The sequence below is a fragment of the Pteropus vampyrus genome, unplaced genomic scaffold, assembly GCF_000151845.1.
Source record: "Pteropus vampyrus isolate Shadow unplaced genomic scaffold, Pvam_2.0 Scaffold233, whole genome shotgun sequence".
Taxonomy (NCBI): Eukaryota; Metazoa; Chordata; class Mammalia; order Chiroptera; family Pteropodidae; genus Pteropus; species Pteropus vampyrus.
Genome location: NW_011889014.1, coordinates 1853393 through 1867832, shown reverse-complemented (window position 1 = coordinate 1867832; position 14440 = coordinate 1853393). Strand labels below are relative to the sequence as shown.

General features: G+C 38.3%; 1 protein-coding gene across 1 annotated transcript; it reads right to left on the bottom strand.

The window, feature by feature from the left end:
• Nucleotides 1–13209: 13209 nt before the first annotated feature.
• On the bottom strand, nucleotides 13210–13568 carry LOC105301264 (keratin-associated protein 7-1). Its single transcript, XM_011373846.1, has one exon. It carries the CDS (start codon nucleotides 13540–13542, stop codon nucleotides 13279–13281), a length of 264 nt encoding a protein of 87 aa, XP_011372148.1. The 5' UTR covers nucleotides 13543–13568; the 3' UTR covers nucleotides 13210–13278.
• Nucleotides 13569–14440: the final 872 nt, after the last annotated feature.

Below are 14440 nucleotides of genomic sequence, written 5' to 3'. Positions count from 1 at the left end.
AGAAAAAAAATTTAATGGGAAATCTTACCCTAAAATGTATAATATTTTTTCCATTAGACTAATAAACCAGATTATCTGTCAAATATGATGATCTTGTGAAGGGGCCAGGTAAGAATATTAAATCAATATTATTTCACTCTTAGAATGATCATGCACCCCAAGATAGAAATTTAAATAGAAATTTAGTTCTAAATATGAATTAAAGGAGGGACAAGACTGATCAAAACTATCTTGGGTAACACGAGACTTAATAAATTATTCCTAGATATCTGCATTGAGATTCCCTGGAATGGCACTTAGAAAACTTACAGAAAATTCAACAAAAGAGGACACAAGACATAGAAATAGAAAGGCACAGAGCTACAAGGAATCATTCTTAGAAGACCAAAAAATGGATATGTATTACACACTAACCCCCAAATTGTACTTTAGATCTCAGAGGTAACTTTCCTCCCTGTTACCAGCAGCTAAGACATAAATTTCTGGGAGTGCATAGGGATCATAGGCTGAACCCAAGGACAAGGTGAGACGCTTGGAAAAACACAAAAGTATGCCAGCATTCTAACCACTAATTGGTTAATTATAGCAGAGGCATATTTCGAAAAAAAACAATGTTGCCCCACCATCCTTCTTTATAACAAAGCTGTATGGCAACCTAGGGTGATTCAGCATTTAAAATTCAAACACTTCATGTGACTTAGCTAAATAATGCCAGGGAATCAATTTAACTTCATTCATGAAATACAAAGGAATTCAACAGCAGCTCTTCCCCCCAAAATCATAGAATGATTTGTATTATATTTCTACTGTTGTTACATTGCTTTGCTCTGTAAACAAAAAATGAGTAACATTTGGAGAAAAGAAAAATTAAACAGAAACAATAGCATTGTAAACTGCAAAGGAAAAAGATTTGAACTAATGCCAACATTCAATTATGGGGTTCTTTTGAAATACGTGTCTCTCCTAGCTACCTACCCAATCTAAGATGCTAGCTTTGCTCTCTGGAACACAATATCCAGCTCTGAATCTGAGTAGTAATGGTGAATAAAAATTAAAATATGTATTTTAAAAACTTAAACCCTATTTACAGGGAATATCCTAAATTTTGTCCAGAAATTCTATAGAAAACACCTACACAAGAATATTTAAGGGAAAAACATTATTGACAAGTTATTTAAAAACAAAATTAATAGCTAGCTTAATCCTACACTGGGTCTATAAAAGCTTTAATCGGATATAGGTTTATCATAAGAGGATCCAGATTTTGTAGAGCCTGAAGTTTACACAATGTTGAGAACCAACCCCCTTTATGAAAAAGAATACAACATAAAAATGTGAAATTAAATATTAAAATAAAAACATGTGTTAAAATCTTTAAGAAATTACGCACACACAAAAACAAACACTAACAAAAATCAAAACTATTACAACGTCTGAAAATAAAATATTTTTACCACTTAACTGCCTGATACACTTCTGTGATATTTTTTTCCCATGGACTAGATTCTGGCTCCATCATTTCAAATTGTTTTCTCCTCTACTATTTATCCTGTGCTGAGTGCCATGCAGCAAATTCATGCTGAGATATGACACCTGGTCCTGCACCTTCAGGTCACAAATCCTGGGTGAATTGGAAGAGTGGGTAGTAGAGAATTCCTGGAGGCCATCCCCACACACGATGGCTAGAATAGCTTAATTAGATGCCTAGTGACTGCAAACCACATATATCTACCCCACTATACCCAAATTAAATGTATGTCCAATACAACCTCTTAACCACATCCCAGAAATGTCTGTGGCTCTGATGACACCTGACACAAGGAGACGTATGATTGTAGGGAACCCCAGGTGGAAAGCAACAGCAAACCAATTGCAATTAAAATATCTTACTTTTGTGAGCTTCTCTAAAACATAGAGTCATATGACATGGAGGTTTAAAAAAAAGAAAAATATTCTCATATATGAAATAATGTAGTATTGGACTAACCATTGCTGGATGTTTATTAGTTTGGATAAAATTCATGACCTTTTTCTTTTTTAATAACAATCTTAAGATGTTATTTCATATATACAAATAATTTGACTTTCACATTTCTTTGATTTCAAATAAGTTTTGACACGAAAGATAGGAAAAACTCTTGTTTTTTTGATTTTCTGCAAAGGAGTAAGAATTGTATTGTGTACAGATTTTAGAAACATAGTCCATTCTAGTATGCAAATAAAACAGTTCTTGTCTCATCAGCTTCATATATAAAGTTTTCTCATCAAAATATTATCATTCATTAAAAATTAAAGAGAAATTATAGGGAAAGTTTTAAATGAGTTTTAGAATATGTATCAGTGGTGACTCTATAAAACGAAAATTATCTTCTATTCATCTTTTCGATTATTTATTTATACAGACATTTATTGAGCATCTATTATGTTCCAGGCATTTTTGTTAGGTGCTAAAAATCTAAAGATGAATGAGAAATGGTAATTAAATGTAAAATGATAAATAAATAAAAATACAATGTTGTATGTTCTACCCTGGAAGTCCACACCGCCCTCTGTAGACATTAGGGGTGAAGCAGAGTGTGGACAATTCTACCTGATGTAGGTCATGGAAAGCTTCACCATGAAAGGGATAGATATTTGAGCTGAGTCTTGAAAAATAGATATTTTACTGGTAGACATTAGTTTTGGGTAGTAGTGGATTTAAAGAATATTCAAGAAAGAAAAAGTGGTTTCAAGCAAAGTCCCAACGGTGTTAATAGTCCAGTGCCTTTCAGGAGTCACAGATAATTCAGTGGGGCCATAGCATTGGATATAACAGGAGAATTAATGGAAGCTGGAGCTGAACAGGTAGTCAAGAGGCATATGAGACTGTGTATTCTGTGGAGGCAAAAGGAGCTAGGGATGGCATAATCAATTTCGTATTTTAGAAAGATTTTAGAAAGATTTTAGAAAGATCACTACTCTGACAGAGTGGAGGATGGATTAGAATTGGGAACCCATGTAGGTATGAAGACCAGATTTAAAATTGTATCTGGCAGGAATGCTATTGGCTATCAGTAACAAAAACCCCACTTGAAAACGTTGATTTTTTTTCATAAATAATAGTAAGTGAAAACATGCAACTCCGGGCTTGACAACGTTAGAGTTGAGGCTGCCTGCACTGTGAACTTCCCAGTCCTCTCTCTTCATGGCTGCAAGAGGGCTGCAGCAGGTCCTTACTTCACCTTCTTATTCATCAACATCCAAAACCAGGAAGCATAATGCGAGACTTCTCCCACAGATCCTTTTCAATATCTATCCTGAAGGAATTCATTTCGCATTTGCCTTCCAATGGATTTCTTTCAGGTCCCATTGTCTAGAATTGAATCACATCTCAAGATTGAACTATACAGGAAGCTTAAAAGTGTGTATTGGGCATTTTCTGCCTGTATAGTGGGAAGCAGGCTCTGCCAGCATAGAAAGATGGAGAGGAATGGTCATTGGATTGATAATCAATAGAGTTACACAAAAGCCATCCTCTAAGGTGCAGTATTAGCAAGCGGGTGAATCTAAGAACTGTTAGGGAGGCAGATTTAAGAAACGGGGGTTAACAGCCATCTCTCGGGATCTTGTCCCCACCAGGGATCCAGACGCAAGACGTCCACGGAAGACACTGTGGGAATGACTGCCACGGGGCAGTGCTTCCCAATCGTCTTCCCATCACGGCACACAGAGTGCCTTCCACATTTTTATGCTATAGTGGGGAAATCTGACAAGACTCACTGGGAGGAGATAGCCATCCCAGGAGTTCTGGCACCCCAGATTCTGCCCAGACCAGGTGGGAACTGAGAACGGGGGCACTCCGGCACACCTATACCACTGAGGTCTACCAACTGGAAAGCTCTATAAAGTATTTGGGACAATTAGAGATAACAAAATAGCCTATGAAGATGAAATCTAATCATTGCTACAGGAAGCATGTAAAGAAGACCTTTATGCTTCCTAAATGTAAAGCTATCCCAAGGAAGGTGTTCGCTTAGACCCTTGATTTAAAATCTTTTTAACCATTGCCTTTCGGTTACTAATAGGCAGTAACTTTCAATTTTGGTGTCTGGTAATCAAATACTGCGACCTCAAAATATGACTTCCTTTCGGTTAAATTACTAACTTGCGTACAAATTTTAATTATTGTTGTCTATGGCCTCATAGTCAAAAGTCGCTTCTGTTTTTCGATATGAAATCAAGGTTCACATCCACCCTATGAGATGACACCATCTGAATAATAATAACCAATACCTAAGAGTTATGACCTGGGCACTGCCACATTGGCAAATCCAATCCGTCAAAAAGCGCTGTCAATTTTACCTTTTAAAATCTCTTGAATCCATTAATTTCTATCAATCTCCACTTTACTACCTGTATTTGTTTCTCACTGTTTCCTCATGCTATAAACAACCACAAACTTGGTAACTTTAAACAATGCCAATTACCTTAATATTCCAGAGGTCGGAAGTCTGAAATCAGGGTGTCAGTGTGGCTGGTTCCTTCGGCAGGCTTCGAAGGAACAATCTGTTTTCTGGCCTTTTTCAGCTTCTAGAGGTGGCCAGCATTCTTTGGCCTGTGGCCACTTCCTAGCATCATTCCAATCTCTTGCTTCTGTCATCATATCTCCTACTACTGACTTGGACCCTCCTGTCTTCCTCTCAGAAGGATCCTTGTGATGACACTGGGCCCGCCTGAGTGATCCAGGACAATCTCCCCACATCAAGATCTTTAACAACTTCTGCCAAGTCCCTTTTTCCACGTAAGGTAATAATACATTTACAGGTTGCAGAGATTCAGAGTGGACAATCTAGAGAGTCTTCTTACCCAGTCTGCTATGCTATCTAATCCAAGCTACTGATTTATATACCTACACCGCCACAGTGGCCTCAAAACTAATCAAGTGACATTTCCCTCCTTACCATCTGATTCCCCACATCCAAAGTGTTTACAAAACACAGATCTGGTTATGATACACACACACACACGCTCACACAGACACATACACGCACACAAACACACAAGTTAAAATCATTCCAATAGCTTCTCATTGCTTGTGGGATAGAATTTTTTTAATCTTTCAACTGACCCAGAAGCCCTCAACTCAGTCTGCTTAAGCTCCATTGACATTTAGCTCTCCAAATGAATCATGCTTCTTCTCACTCTCAAGTCTCGCCATATCCTGTTTGCTCTGCATGAAATGAGCTTTCTCCTCTTCTCCTCCATGCTCACCAACCTACAGATACCAGTTCAATCACTTCCCCTGGGAGGTCTTTCCGCCCCGCTCCCATTAGCTAAAGTCCACCTACAGCCTCAGGGCAGGCCCCCAGCGCCCTCACATTTATAGCACTTTTCACAGTTATCCTTCCACCGTTACGTATGTGTTTGGTTCCAGCCTCACTAACATGCCTGTGTCTATGAGATCGAAAACGATGCTTTTCATCAGTCTTGTTTCCTCGGTGCCTACTGAGCATAATGTAGGTTTTCAATAAATAATAACTGAATCAATGAATGAATAAATGAATGAATGGATAAATATTCTAAACCTAACTTGGCCACTCACTTACTGTGAGATTTGAACAAATCAATTTTCTGGGTTCCCAGTTATTCGAATGAAGTGTATTGACTTCCCAGGTCTCATCACCTTAACCATGATGAGTCTAACACCAAAATCACTGATGAGCCAAGATTACAATTCAGCCCTCTCTCATTGGAAGTCGGTCAGTTAATCGTGCAACTCCAGATACCAGTTAAGCATGGTATCCAGAGAACTCTTTGGCTCATTGTATACCCACCTCTGCTAAGACACACTAGTGAGCTCTCAATAGCCATTCCTTAAAAGACAAAAGGCAGCTATGGAATCACAGAAATGTTGAAATCGCTACAAGAGGTTCCCCCATTATAGTTTCAAAGCTTTAGTCTGTGCAAGAATTGTTCTGTATACTTGTTTAAAGTGCATATTTCTGAGGTTCAGATTCTGATTCACTGGGTCTGGGGAGGGGCCAAGGAATCTGCATTTTATACAAGCAGCCCAAGGATTCCAATAAAGGTGATGCTTTGATCACACCTTGAGAAATCTGCTTTGTTCTGTGGTAAACTATCTGAAAAGGCCTCCTCTTAAATGAAACATACAACTTAAAATGAGATGAGTTTAAAATCCTGAAGGAAAGGAGACGTCTTCTTAGCCAGGCTTAATAACCAGAGTTGATGTGATTTATTATATCATGGGCAATTTTGCCCACCAGGGGACATTTGGCAATATCTGGAGACATTTTTGTTGGTCATGACTGGGGAGATGCTGTTTGTCATCTAATGGGTACAGGCCAGGGATGCAACAAACATCCTATAATACATAGGACAACCTGCCCACACACACAACTCTATCTAGCCCTAAATGGCAGTAGAGCCAAGGTCAGAAAAGTGCTGGTCTAAAGTCAAGAGCACGCGCATTCAATTATGATTGCCAGGCACTATACTCCAAAAGCATCACATGACAGAAATAAAACTTGCTGACCAAGTCTTGGGACTAATGTAAGACACGATTTCAATAACTTGCTTTCTCAGCACTCCTTGGGCTAAGCCACATTTGTGAGGTGACTTGGTTAATTATCAAAGCAAGCACCTAATTACTGAAGTCGACTATTTGATGTAGAACCCATGTGGTTTTCTTAAAAAAATAATATGACGCCACCGTGATGCCTGGATGCATAACAGGCTCACTGATTCTTGTCAGAGTCACCTCATGTGTGTTTCACAGCCAACATGAAAAAGTAATTCCAAGGAAGGTGTGTTTTCTGCCGCAAGCTTTTCATCATTGGTTGATATGAAAGTTATTTTTAGAATCTACCCTGTATTCTTGGTGAGGCAACATGGAGGAGCTGAGGTTTACTTCTCGTGACACAAAGAGAGAGTTAGAACCAGACACCGAAAATGTCTATAAATTGAAAGCACAGTTCCAACCTGCAAGCTGAGTCAGTTGCAAGGGTAAAGAATAAGACCTGATGGTCTCTCGTGCTACCTCAGTGCAAAGACAGATGTTTTCGCCAAGTGGAAGGGTGACACTTCAAATTATTTACTCTTTAACTGCCCTTTGGAAGGCCTGAGGTCATGTCCTCCTGACGACCTCAAAAGGGATGTTTCATATAACAAAAGAGGGCGAGCTCAACCTACCAAAAGCATCCTGTCTTCAAAGTCTTTGCTGACTATGAACATAAAAATAAATAAATTTAAATTTAAAAATTAGGACCTGTGTCTTCCAGATTTCATTGTTTTAAAATTTAGGTTGTTCGTTAGGAAAGTCTTGAAAATTCTGCGAAGTTGCCACTGCGTGCCTTGGACATAGAAGCTTCAAAATGGACATAATGAGGCATACTTGTAAAGAAGATTACTAAGAGGGGAGGATGATCAAAAAGGGAAGAAAAAAGAACAGGACACAGTAGTGCAAATATCATTGTCAAAGACAATGGCAGAAGCCTCAGAGGAAAGTCACTGAAAAGGAATTGGTGTCTGAGAAATAACAGGGTATTTTTAGAAACAACTATAATCAGTGCATTCAAGAGTTTTATAGAAGATTCTGAGACATCTCTGCCTGGCAGGATTCAGAAGCAAGAAATATTTCCATTTATCTAATAGAAATCTCCCCCACTACAATTTTAAGTGCTTTCCTTCTATCCTCAATGGAAATGAAAAAACACAAACTGGTTTTCCTGTAAATAGCAATAAAAAATAGAATAAAAGTATAAGGAAAACAATTTTTAAAAAACCTTTTCTCTTTTTTTTTGCTGAAAATAACACCATTTCATCAACACTTTAAAAATCAAGAGTGAGATATAGCTCCCCCTCTCCTTCCTTTGGCATAAGAATCAACAGCACTGGGCTGATGCTCAAACTTTATGTGCACACAAACCACCTGAGAGTTTTGTCAGAGTATAATTTAGTAAGGAGGAGCCCAAGATTCTGCATTCGAACATGCTCCCAGTGATGCCAATGTTTTTGTTTGCCGGCCATATTTTAAGTAGCAAGGGAGTAGGCTTTTCTCTTAGGTTTTAAATAATTCTATCCATTCAACAAATATTGATCAGGAGTTTGGGATACAGCACTGGTGCAATAACATTGAATAAAGCTTGGTGCTTGTCCTAAAGGAACTTATAGCATAGAAGCTATAGTGAGGGAGGGAGACCTGTCGATTAACGATGGCAAAAAGGATAAACAGCGCTGACAGCATGAATGGCAGGCCAGAGCATCCCTTGCATCCCGTACACAATCTCCAGAACATCCAATCAGACGAGGTCAGTCTGTGACAATGATGGAGTGAGGCAGAAACAAGACCACGTGTAATCGAATCTGAGAACAGATGAAAAGAACACTATACAAACCACAAAAATGACTAAACTCTGTCATCAGTGACTGCTCTGTATCAATAACAGCTTTAGCTTTGTCCCATCTTCCAAAACAAAAAAAAATTGTTAAAACGCCCAATCACAGAATTAGACCCACTTCCTTCCCCCCACAAAAGACGTCACAATCCTAAGCTTCAGAACTTGTGGATATGTCATATGACATGGCAAGGGGAAATTAAGGTTGCTAACCCACTGGCTTTACGGCGGGGAGATTATCCAGTGTAATCAAAGGATACTTAAAGTGAAAGAAGAAGGCAGAAGGTTGAGTCAGAATCAGGGAGCGAGATTTGGAGACGCTATGCTGCAGTCTTTGCAGATGAAGGAAGGAGACACAATCCAGAGAATTGGGGCAGCCTCTAGAGTCTGGAAGAGTCAAGGAAGTGGATTCTCCTCTAGAGACTCTTTAACGAGTACAATCCTACCAACGCCTTGATTTGAGCCCAGTGAAACTCATTTTGAACTGACCTCCAAAACTGTAAGAGAATAAATGTATGTTGTTTTAAGCCATGTAGTTTGTGGAAATTCTATGAAAGAATGTTGTAAACTGTAGATCACTATGTAAATATATGATATAATTACTAACGGCATAGGAGGTGACATTAAGCAGAGATATTTCCAGGAAAGAGTTCCATAACTTTTAAAAGTGCTATGTAACTTGTTTTAGAGTAGAGTGGTGGATTTATAGTCAGAGTGTTCTTGGCTAGCTATATCTTGGCATTTTTCTGTACAAATAAAATGCTATAGCCTCAAGCAAATTATTTAACATTTCAATAATGGTGTCCTCTTCGGTGATATGATAGAAAAATAAAACCTACCTCAAAATAAACCGTTAGGCAAACAAATAGTGAAATTACCAGTGTACGTGTCACACAGCTACTACAAGAGAAGACACGTTATTGTTCTACTTAATCTCTCCCTGTTCCTCTTTAAAATATTTATTTTTTTTTAAGTTCAAGATGGCAGAAGGACCAAGCAAATTTTTTCCCTCCCCCTCCCCAGAACCCATTAAATTATAGTGAAAGGTAGAAGCCAACAGTAGCAGAGAGAATTGTGGGGATGATACCAACTGAAGAGAGATTAACTAAATTGCTGGCTGATGAAAAGACAACGGAGGGAGAAGAGAAAGGGGGAGGAAGCCGCGGCAGAAACGATGAGAGGAGGGGGCTATGAGCAACGAGTAAGCCCAGCTTCCCTTCAGAATTGACAGAAGCAGGACTCACGACACCAAGAATAACACCAGGATTGGGGCTGAGACAGCGATATGGTGGCTAAATAAAAATCTATTTGAAGAACAGGGGCAACTAGGGCAACTGGTGTAGTCACTTGAACTTTAGAGCAAATGAATGTTACACTCTGGTACCTGGGGGCTTCCCCACAGCCTAAAGGTCCCCAGCCCTTCTCTTACCCTAAAGTGAAGTCTGCCCTGTCAATCAACATTTCCCCCATACATAGAACTCCTGTTTGGCTTCTTAGCATGTCAGTATTAAATGCGAAAGGACTATTGACAATCATAGCAATGATTGTTACGTCATATGGTAGGATAGAAATGAGCATATAAAGCAGTGATACTATAGCAATGAGCATATTTAGAACCCATATCTTAGTTTCTAAATACCAGTCTTCACTTAAGGGATTTAGGGCTCCTGGAAGAAATCACAGATCCCATGATTGAAGAAGAGATGTTCAAGGTAAGCCTGAAATACCTTATTGAGCCAGAAAGTAAGAAATCGATTAAATAGCTACTTCTAAAGGACATATGACCCAGCATGAAGATGTTCCTTCCCACTGTCCAAATCTGGGACAATTCGAACATCAAAATTAATAATATTAATGGATATAACATATTGAGGAAAATAAGAATCCACAAGCCCATGTTGATTTAAATACTGATATACATAAATGTGCACACAAAAAATAGATGAGGAAAAGAAGTTATTTTTACAATAGAATGGCAACTAATAAATGTAGAAGAATTTATGAAATTAGAAAATTGTGAGTGGATCCTAAAATTAGTGGGTGAAAATTTGATAAAGAGTAAGATATTTATATAGTGTCAAAGTATCAAAACACAACACAATTATTAACTATAAAGACAGAAATAGCAATTTCACAATGAAGAAACTTGAAAACCACCACTTTCATCAAGTGCTCAAAGTTAACACTAACCAAATTTGCATAAACCAGCACAATGTACTGCCTGATATGATGCACCGAGAAGGACACAGCATCCTTGCTATGGCATTTCTACCAAAAAAATGCTCAATATGAATTCAATCATGAGGAAAGTCAGATGAACCCAAATCAAGGGACATTCTGTAAAATAATTGGCTACATTCTTCGAACTGGATGAGGTCAAGAAAGAGAAAGGCTAAGGAACTGATTTAGATTAAAAGACACTAGAGACACATACATGATACTGGATGAGAGACATACATGATACTGGATGAGATCTTGTCCCTGGAAACAACTACAGGGACATTATTGGGATTAGAGAATAGTGTTACATCAGTATTACATCAGTATGAAATTTTCTAATTTTCATAACTATCTTGTGGTTGCTCTTAAATGGGCATGATATCTTCAGTTTATTCTGAAGTGGATTTGACAATATGCAAATACTATATACATATGTATGACGCTACTACATAGATAGTGTTGCATATATAATATATAAAAATAAAGGGGGGAATGTAAACATTTAATAAATTGGGCATGCAGGATTTCTTTGCACTATTAGAGCAACTTTTATGCCCATTTGAAATTATTTCAGAATAAAAAGATGATCTAATTGACAACAAAAACAATTATGGCTTTAGAACAGAAAGCAAATGTTAGCCATGATGACAGAATCTAGACTCGGGTGGTTGGTAGAGATCCCAGCACTTGATGGCCCTGGATCTCCCCACAAATAGGCCATCCTACCCATGTGTCGGGTCTTCATCAGGGGTAACAGCCTTTGTCTTCAGATAGCCTTCTTAGCTTTCCCTTTTGCACAGTCGCATTCGTCCTGATAGGTAACTCAACCCTCTCAAGGTCATGTTTACATACCCAAATGCCCCTTCTATGCAAGTCCCCACACTTTATACTATGCATATATGGACCACAGAGAAAAATAACTATGACAGATGTTGTTGGGATAATTGACAAGATTAAAGTATGCAACGTAGATCAGGCAATAAGATTACAACAATATTAAGTGTCCTCATTGCAATAATCATACTTTACTTGTTCTTAGGGTAAATGGGATCATATGTATGTGTATCTTATTTCATAAATCATATATATGTATATTACATCTCTTATTTTGAGTCCTTGAAGGCAATGAATAAGGAATATCTATCTTTGGATAATCATTTATGACACATTAATTGGCATAAACTAGATGACTATTAAATGTCCTTTAAATATTGAATAAAACGTATTTAACTTTTGAGGGCAAAGATTGTGTTTTATTTATCTCTCTGTCTCCAAACTTTAGGACAATGTTAAGTGTTGTAGCCACTTGGTGAGTTGGTGAGTGTCTGTTGAATGAAGATACTTAGCTTCTCAAGCCAGAGTCTCTGTCACAGGTTTTTGCATGCCCTAGTTTCTTAAAATAGTGGCCAGAGCCCAATGATACTTCATATATACATGAATGAACTTTACTTTGAACTATACAGTCTTTCACATCCATAAAGCAGAGTGTTATCAAGTTAAGTCAATGAACAATTACTGAGCGTTTTCTCTGAGATGGGCAGGGGTGCAATAAATCCTTAATATATGAATGAATGAGCTTTAATTCTAACATAAAGCGTTTTGCTTTGATAAAGAAGAGATTTCTTAGTCAGCAAGACAAGAAGTGTTTTCTATGTCCAGACCATTTAACATTTTAAGTGTTTTTGATGGCATCTATAGAATAAAAGATTCGTTTTTAATATGGCTCTATGTATATAATCAGAGGTGAAGAAGGTGAGAAAAATAAAACACATCTATCAAAAAAGGAAAGAAAACTGTGATTCTAGCTGTTGGCTTTGCTTTATTGACCAAATCTTAGAAACCCCTAAAAACAGAGATTTATAACTAAGTCCATTTAGTTGAAATTCTTCCAACAATCTGTGGAGTTCAAATCTCTCTAGATCTGAGTTTTGTGAACAATATGAAATGGGAAAAGAACCCAAGTGGAATTGTGTCATTAATGAAAGTAGGAAAGAAATGTTTTTAGCATTCAATAGCTAAGAAATGTTCCTGTTTGTAATCAGTATAGAGAAGCACTAATAATTGCAATGTATTCGAATGAAATTTAGAAGGTTTTAAAATTTTTTTAAATTGAAAATTCAACATAAAAGGACAAAATGTTAGGCATCACCTTATCCTTATGTACAGTCTGAAGTCAGATCTGGTTAAAGTCAACGATTACAGGTTGAAACTGGTTGATGAATTCGAAAGCACAAAAGCATAGTAAAAGAAACAACAAGAACGAAAATATTCATGCTGAATAAATATATTTATTAAGAGACTGACAGCAGAACCCCTTCCAACCCACACCCAATTTGTCACACATTGATGTTGGTATGGAATTTAATAATACATGAGCAGAACCACCGTAAGAAGCAAACTACTTCGCTGCTAAAATTCAGGTATGTCGGAGAAATACGTCTCGCTTTCTTCGACTGTAAATAAGTATCAGTCCAGCATCTGACGCCTGGGTGACTTGTTCGTCAGCATCATTAAGGACCAGGATCTCAGTAAGAAGTCAGCAAGAAGACGGAAGATGTATCTCCCAAGCACATCCGTAAGCAGGAAGACGGTCGTTGTTCTTCAGGTGGCTCTGTGCACAGAGGATTGATTGAGAGTCCTATAGTCTCCTGGCGCCGTTGCTTCTTCAGTAGGTGCTGTAGCCAAAGCCAGAGCCAGAGCCCCACGGCCTGCAGCAGCTGCCGCCATAGCCGCAGCACAGGTTGCTGGCGTTGCTACCCCCGAAGCTGTAGCCCAGGGAGCCGTAGCCATTGCATCCATAACCATAGTTCAGGGGAGAGCCCAGGGGCACGACGCAGTTCAGGGGGGTGGCTCGGAAGGTCCTGTGGAAGTTGGTTCCGTAGCAAGGATAGCCTGGGAAGTAGCTTCCGCAGCAGAAGAAACGAGTCATGGTGGCAGGAGTGGAGAAGGGTTTGGACAGATCGCGAAGAGCAAGTGACCCAAGTGGGAATGAAGGCCTCCTCCTGCACAGGGCTTTTTATACCTCACGCTGGTGGGCATGACACACTTGCCTAGACATAGTCCCATTAATTTGCATAAATAGCTATATTATTTGCTAATAAAATGCACATAAAGGAACCCACAGACTCTTTGCCCACATTTTTGCTGGCTTTTCTGTGAGCAAAGGAATGTGCCATATCATCAAAGCCAGTGGCCATCCCTGACACACAATTGAATTCTTTCATCAGGGTTCCCATAGTTTAACTACTATTCTGAATGCATCATATGAGGCTCTAAATCCTCTGATTATAAACTCCCCCAACTGACATAGCTAGACTAAAAAGCTTTGGCAACAATGTAAACACTTCCTCAGCTTCTTGAAATCCTCTTCATATGTCATTCAAAAGCACTGATATTCTCACTGCTTAATGAGTATAAAGTTTCTTTTATAGTAAAAATATCTCCACTACAAATGATTGGGAACTAGAGCTGGTGGTTGCAAAATGTGAATGTATTAAATACTGTTCAATCGTTCACTTTAAAATGGTTCCTTCTATGTTATGTAAATTTCACCTCAATGTTTTGTTTTTTTTTTAATTCTTAAAGCGTTGCTACACAAATTCGTCACATCTTTTTGCAGAAGCTGCAAGAACACCAAATTATAAGATGGCTGTGAATATCCAACTAGTAATTTTCATATATTTCATTTATGAGCTTTCTTCTTGTTAGCAGGTATTTTCTTTTTCATGGAGAACATACAATCTTTGGGTGTTAACGATCTTGAACATTGCCAAGCTGTCTTGTTGTGGACTTGGCACACTGGGGCTGAATGGAATGATGCCTTATTT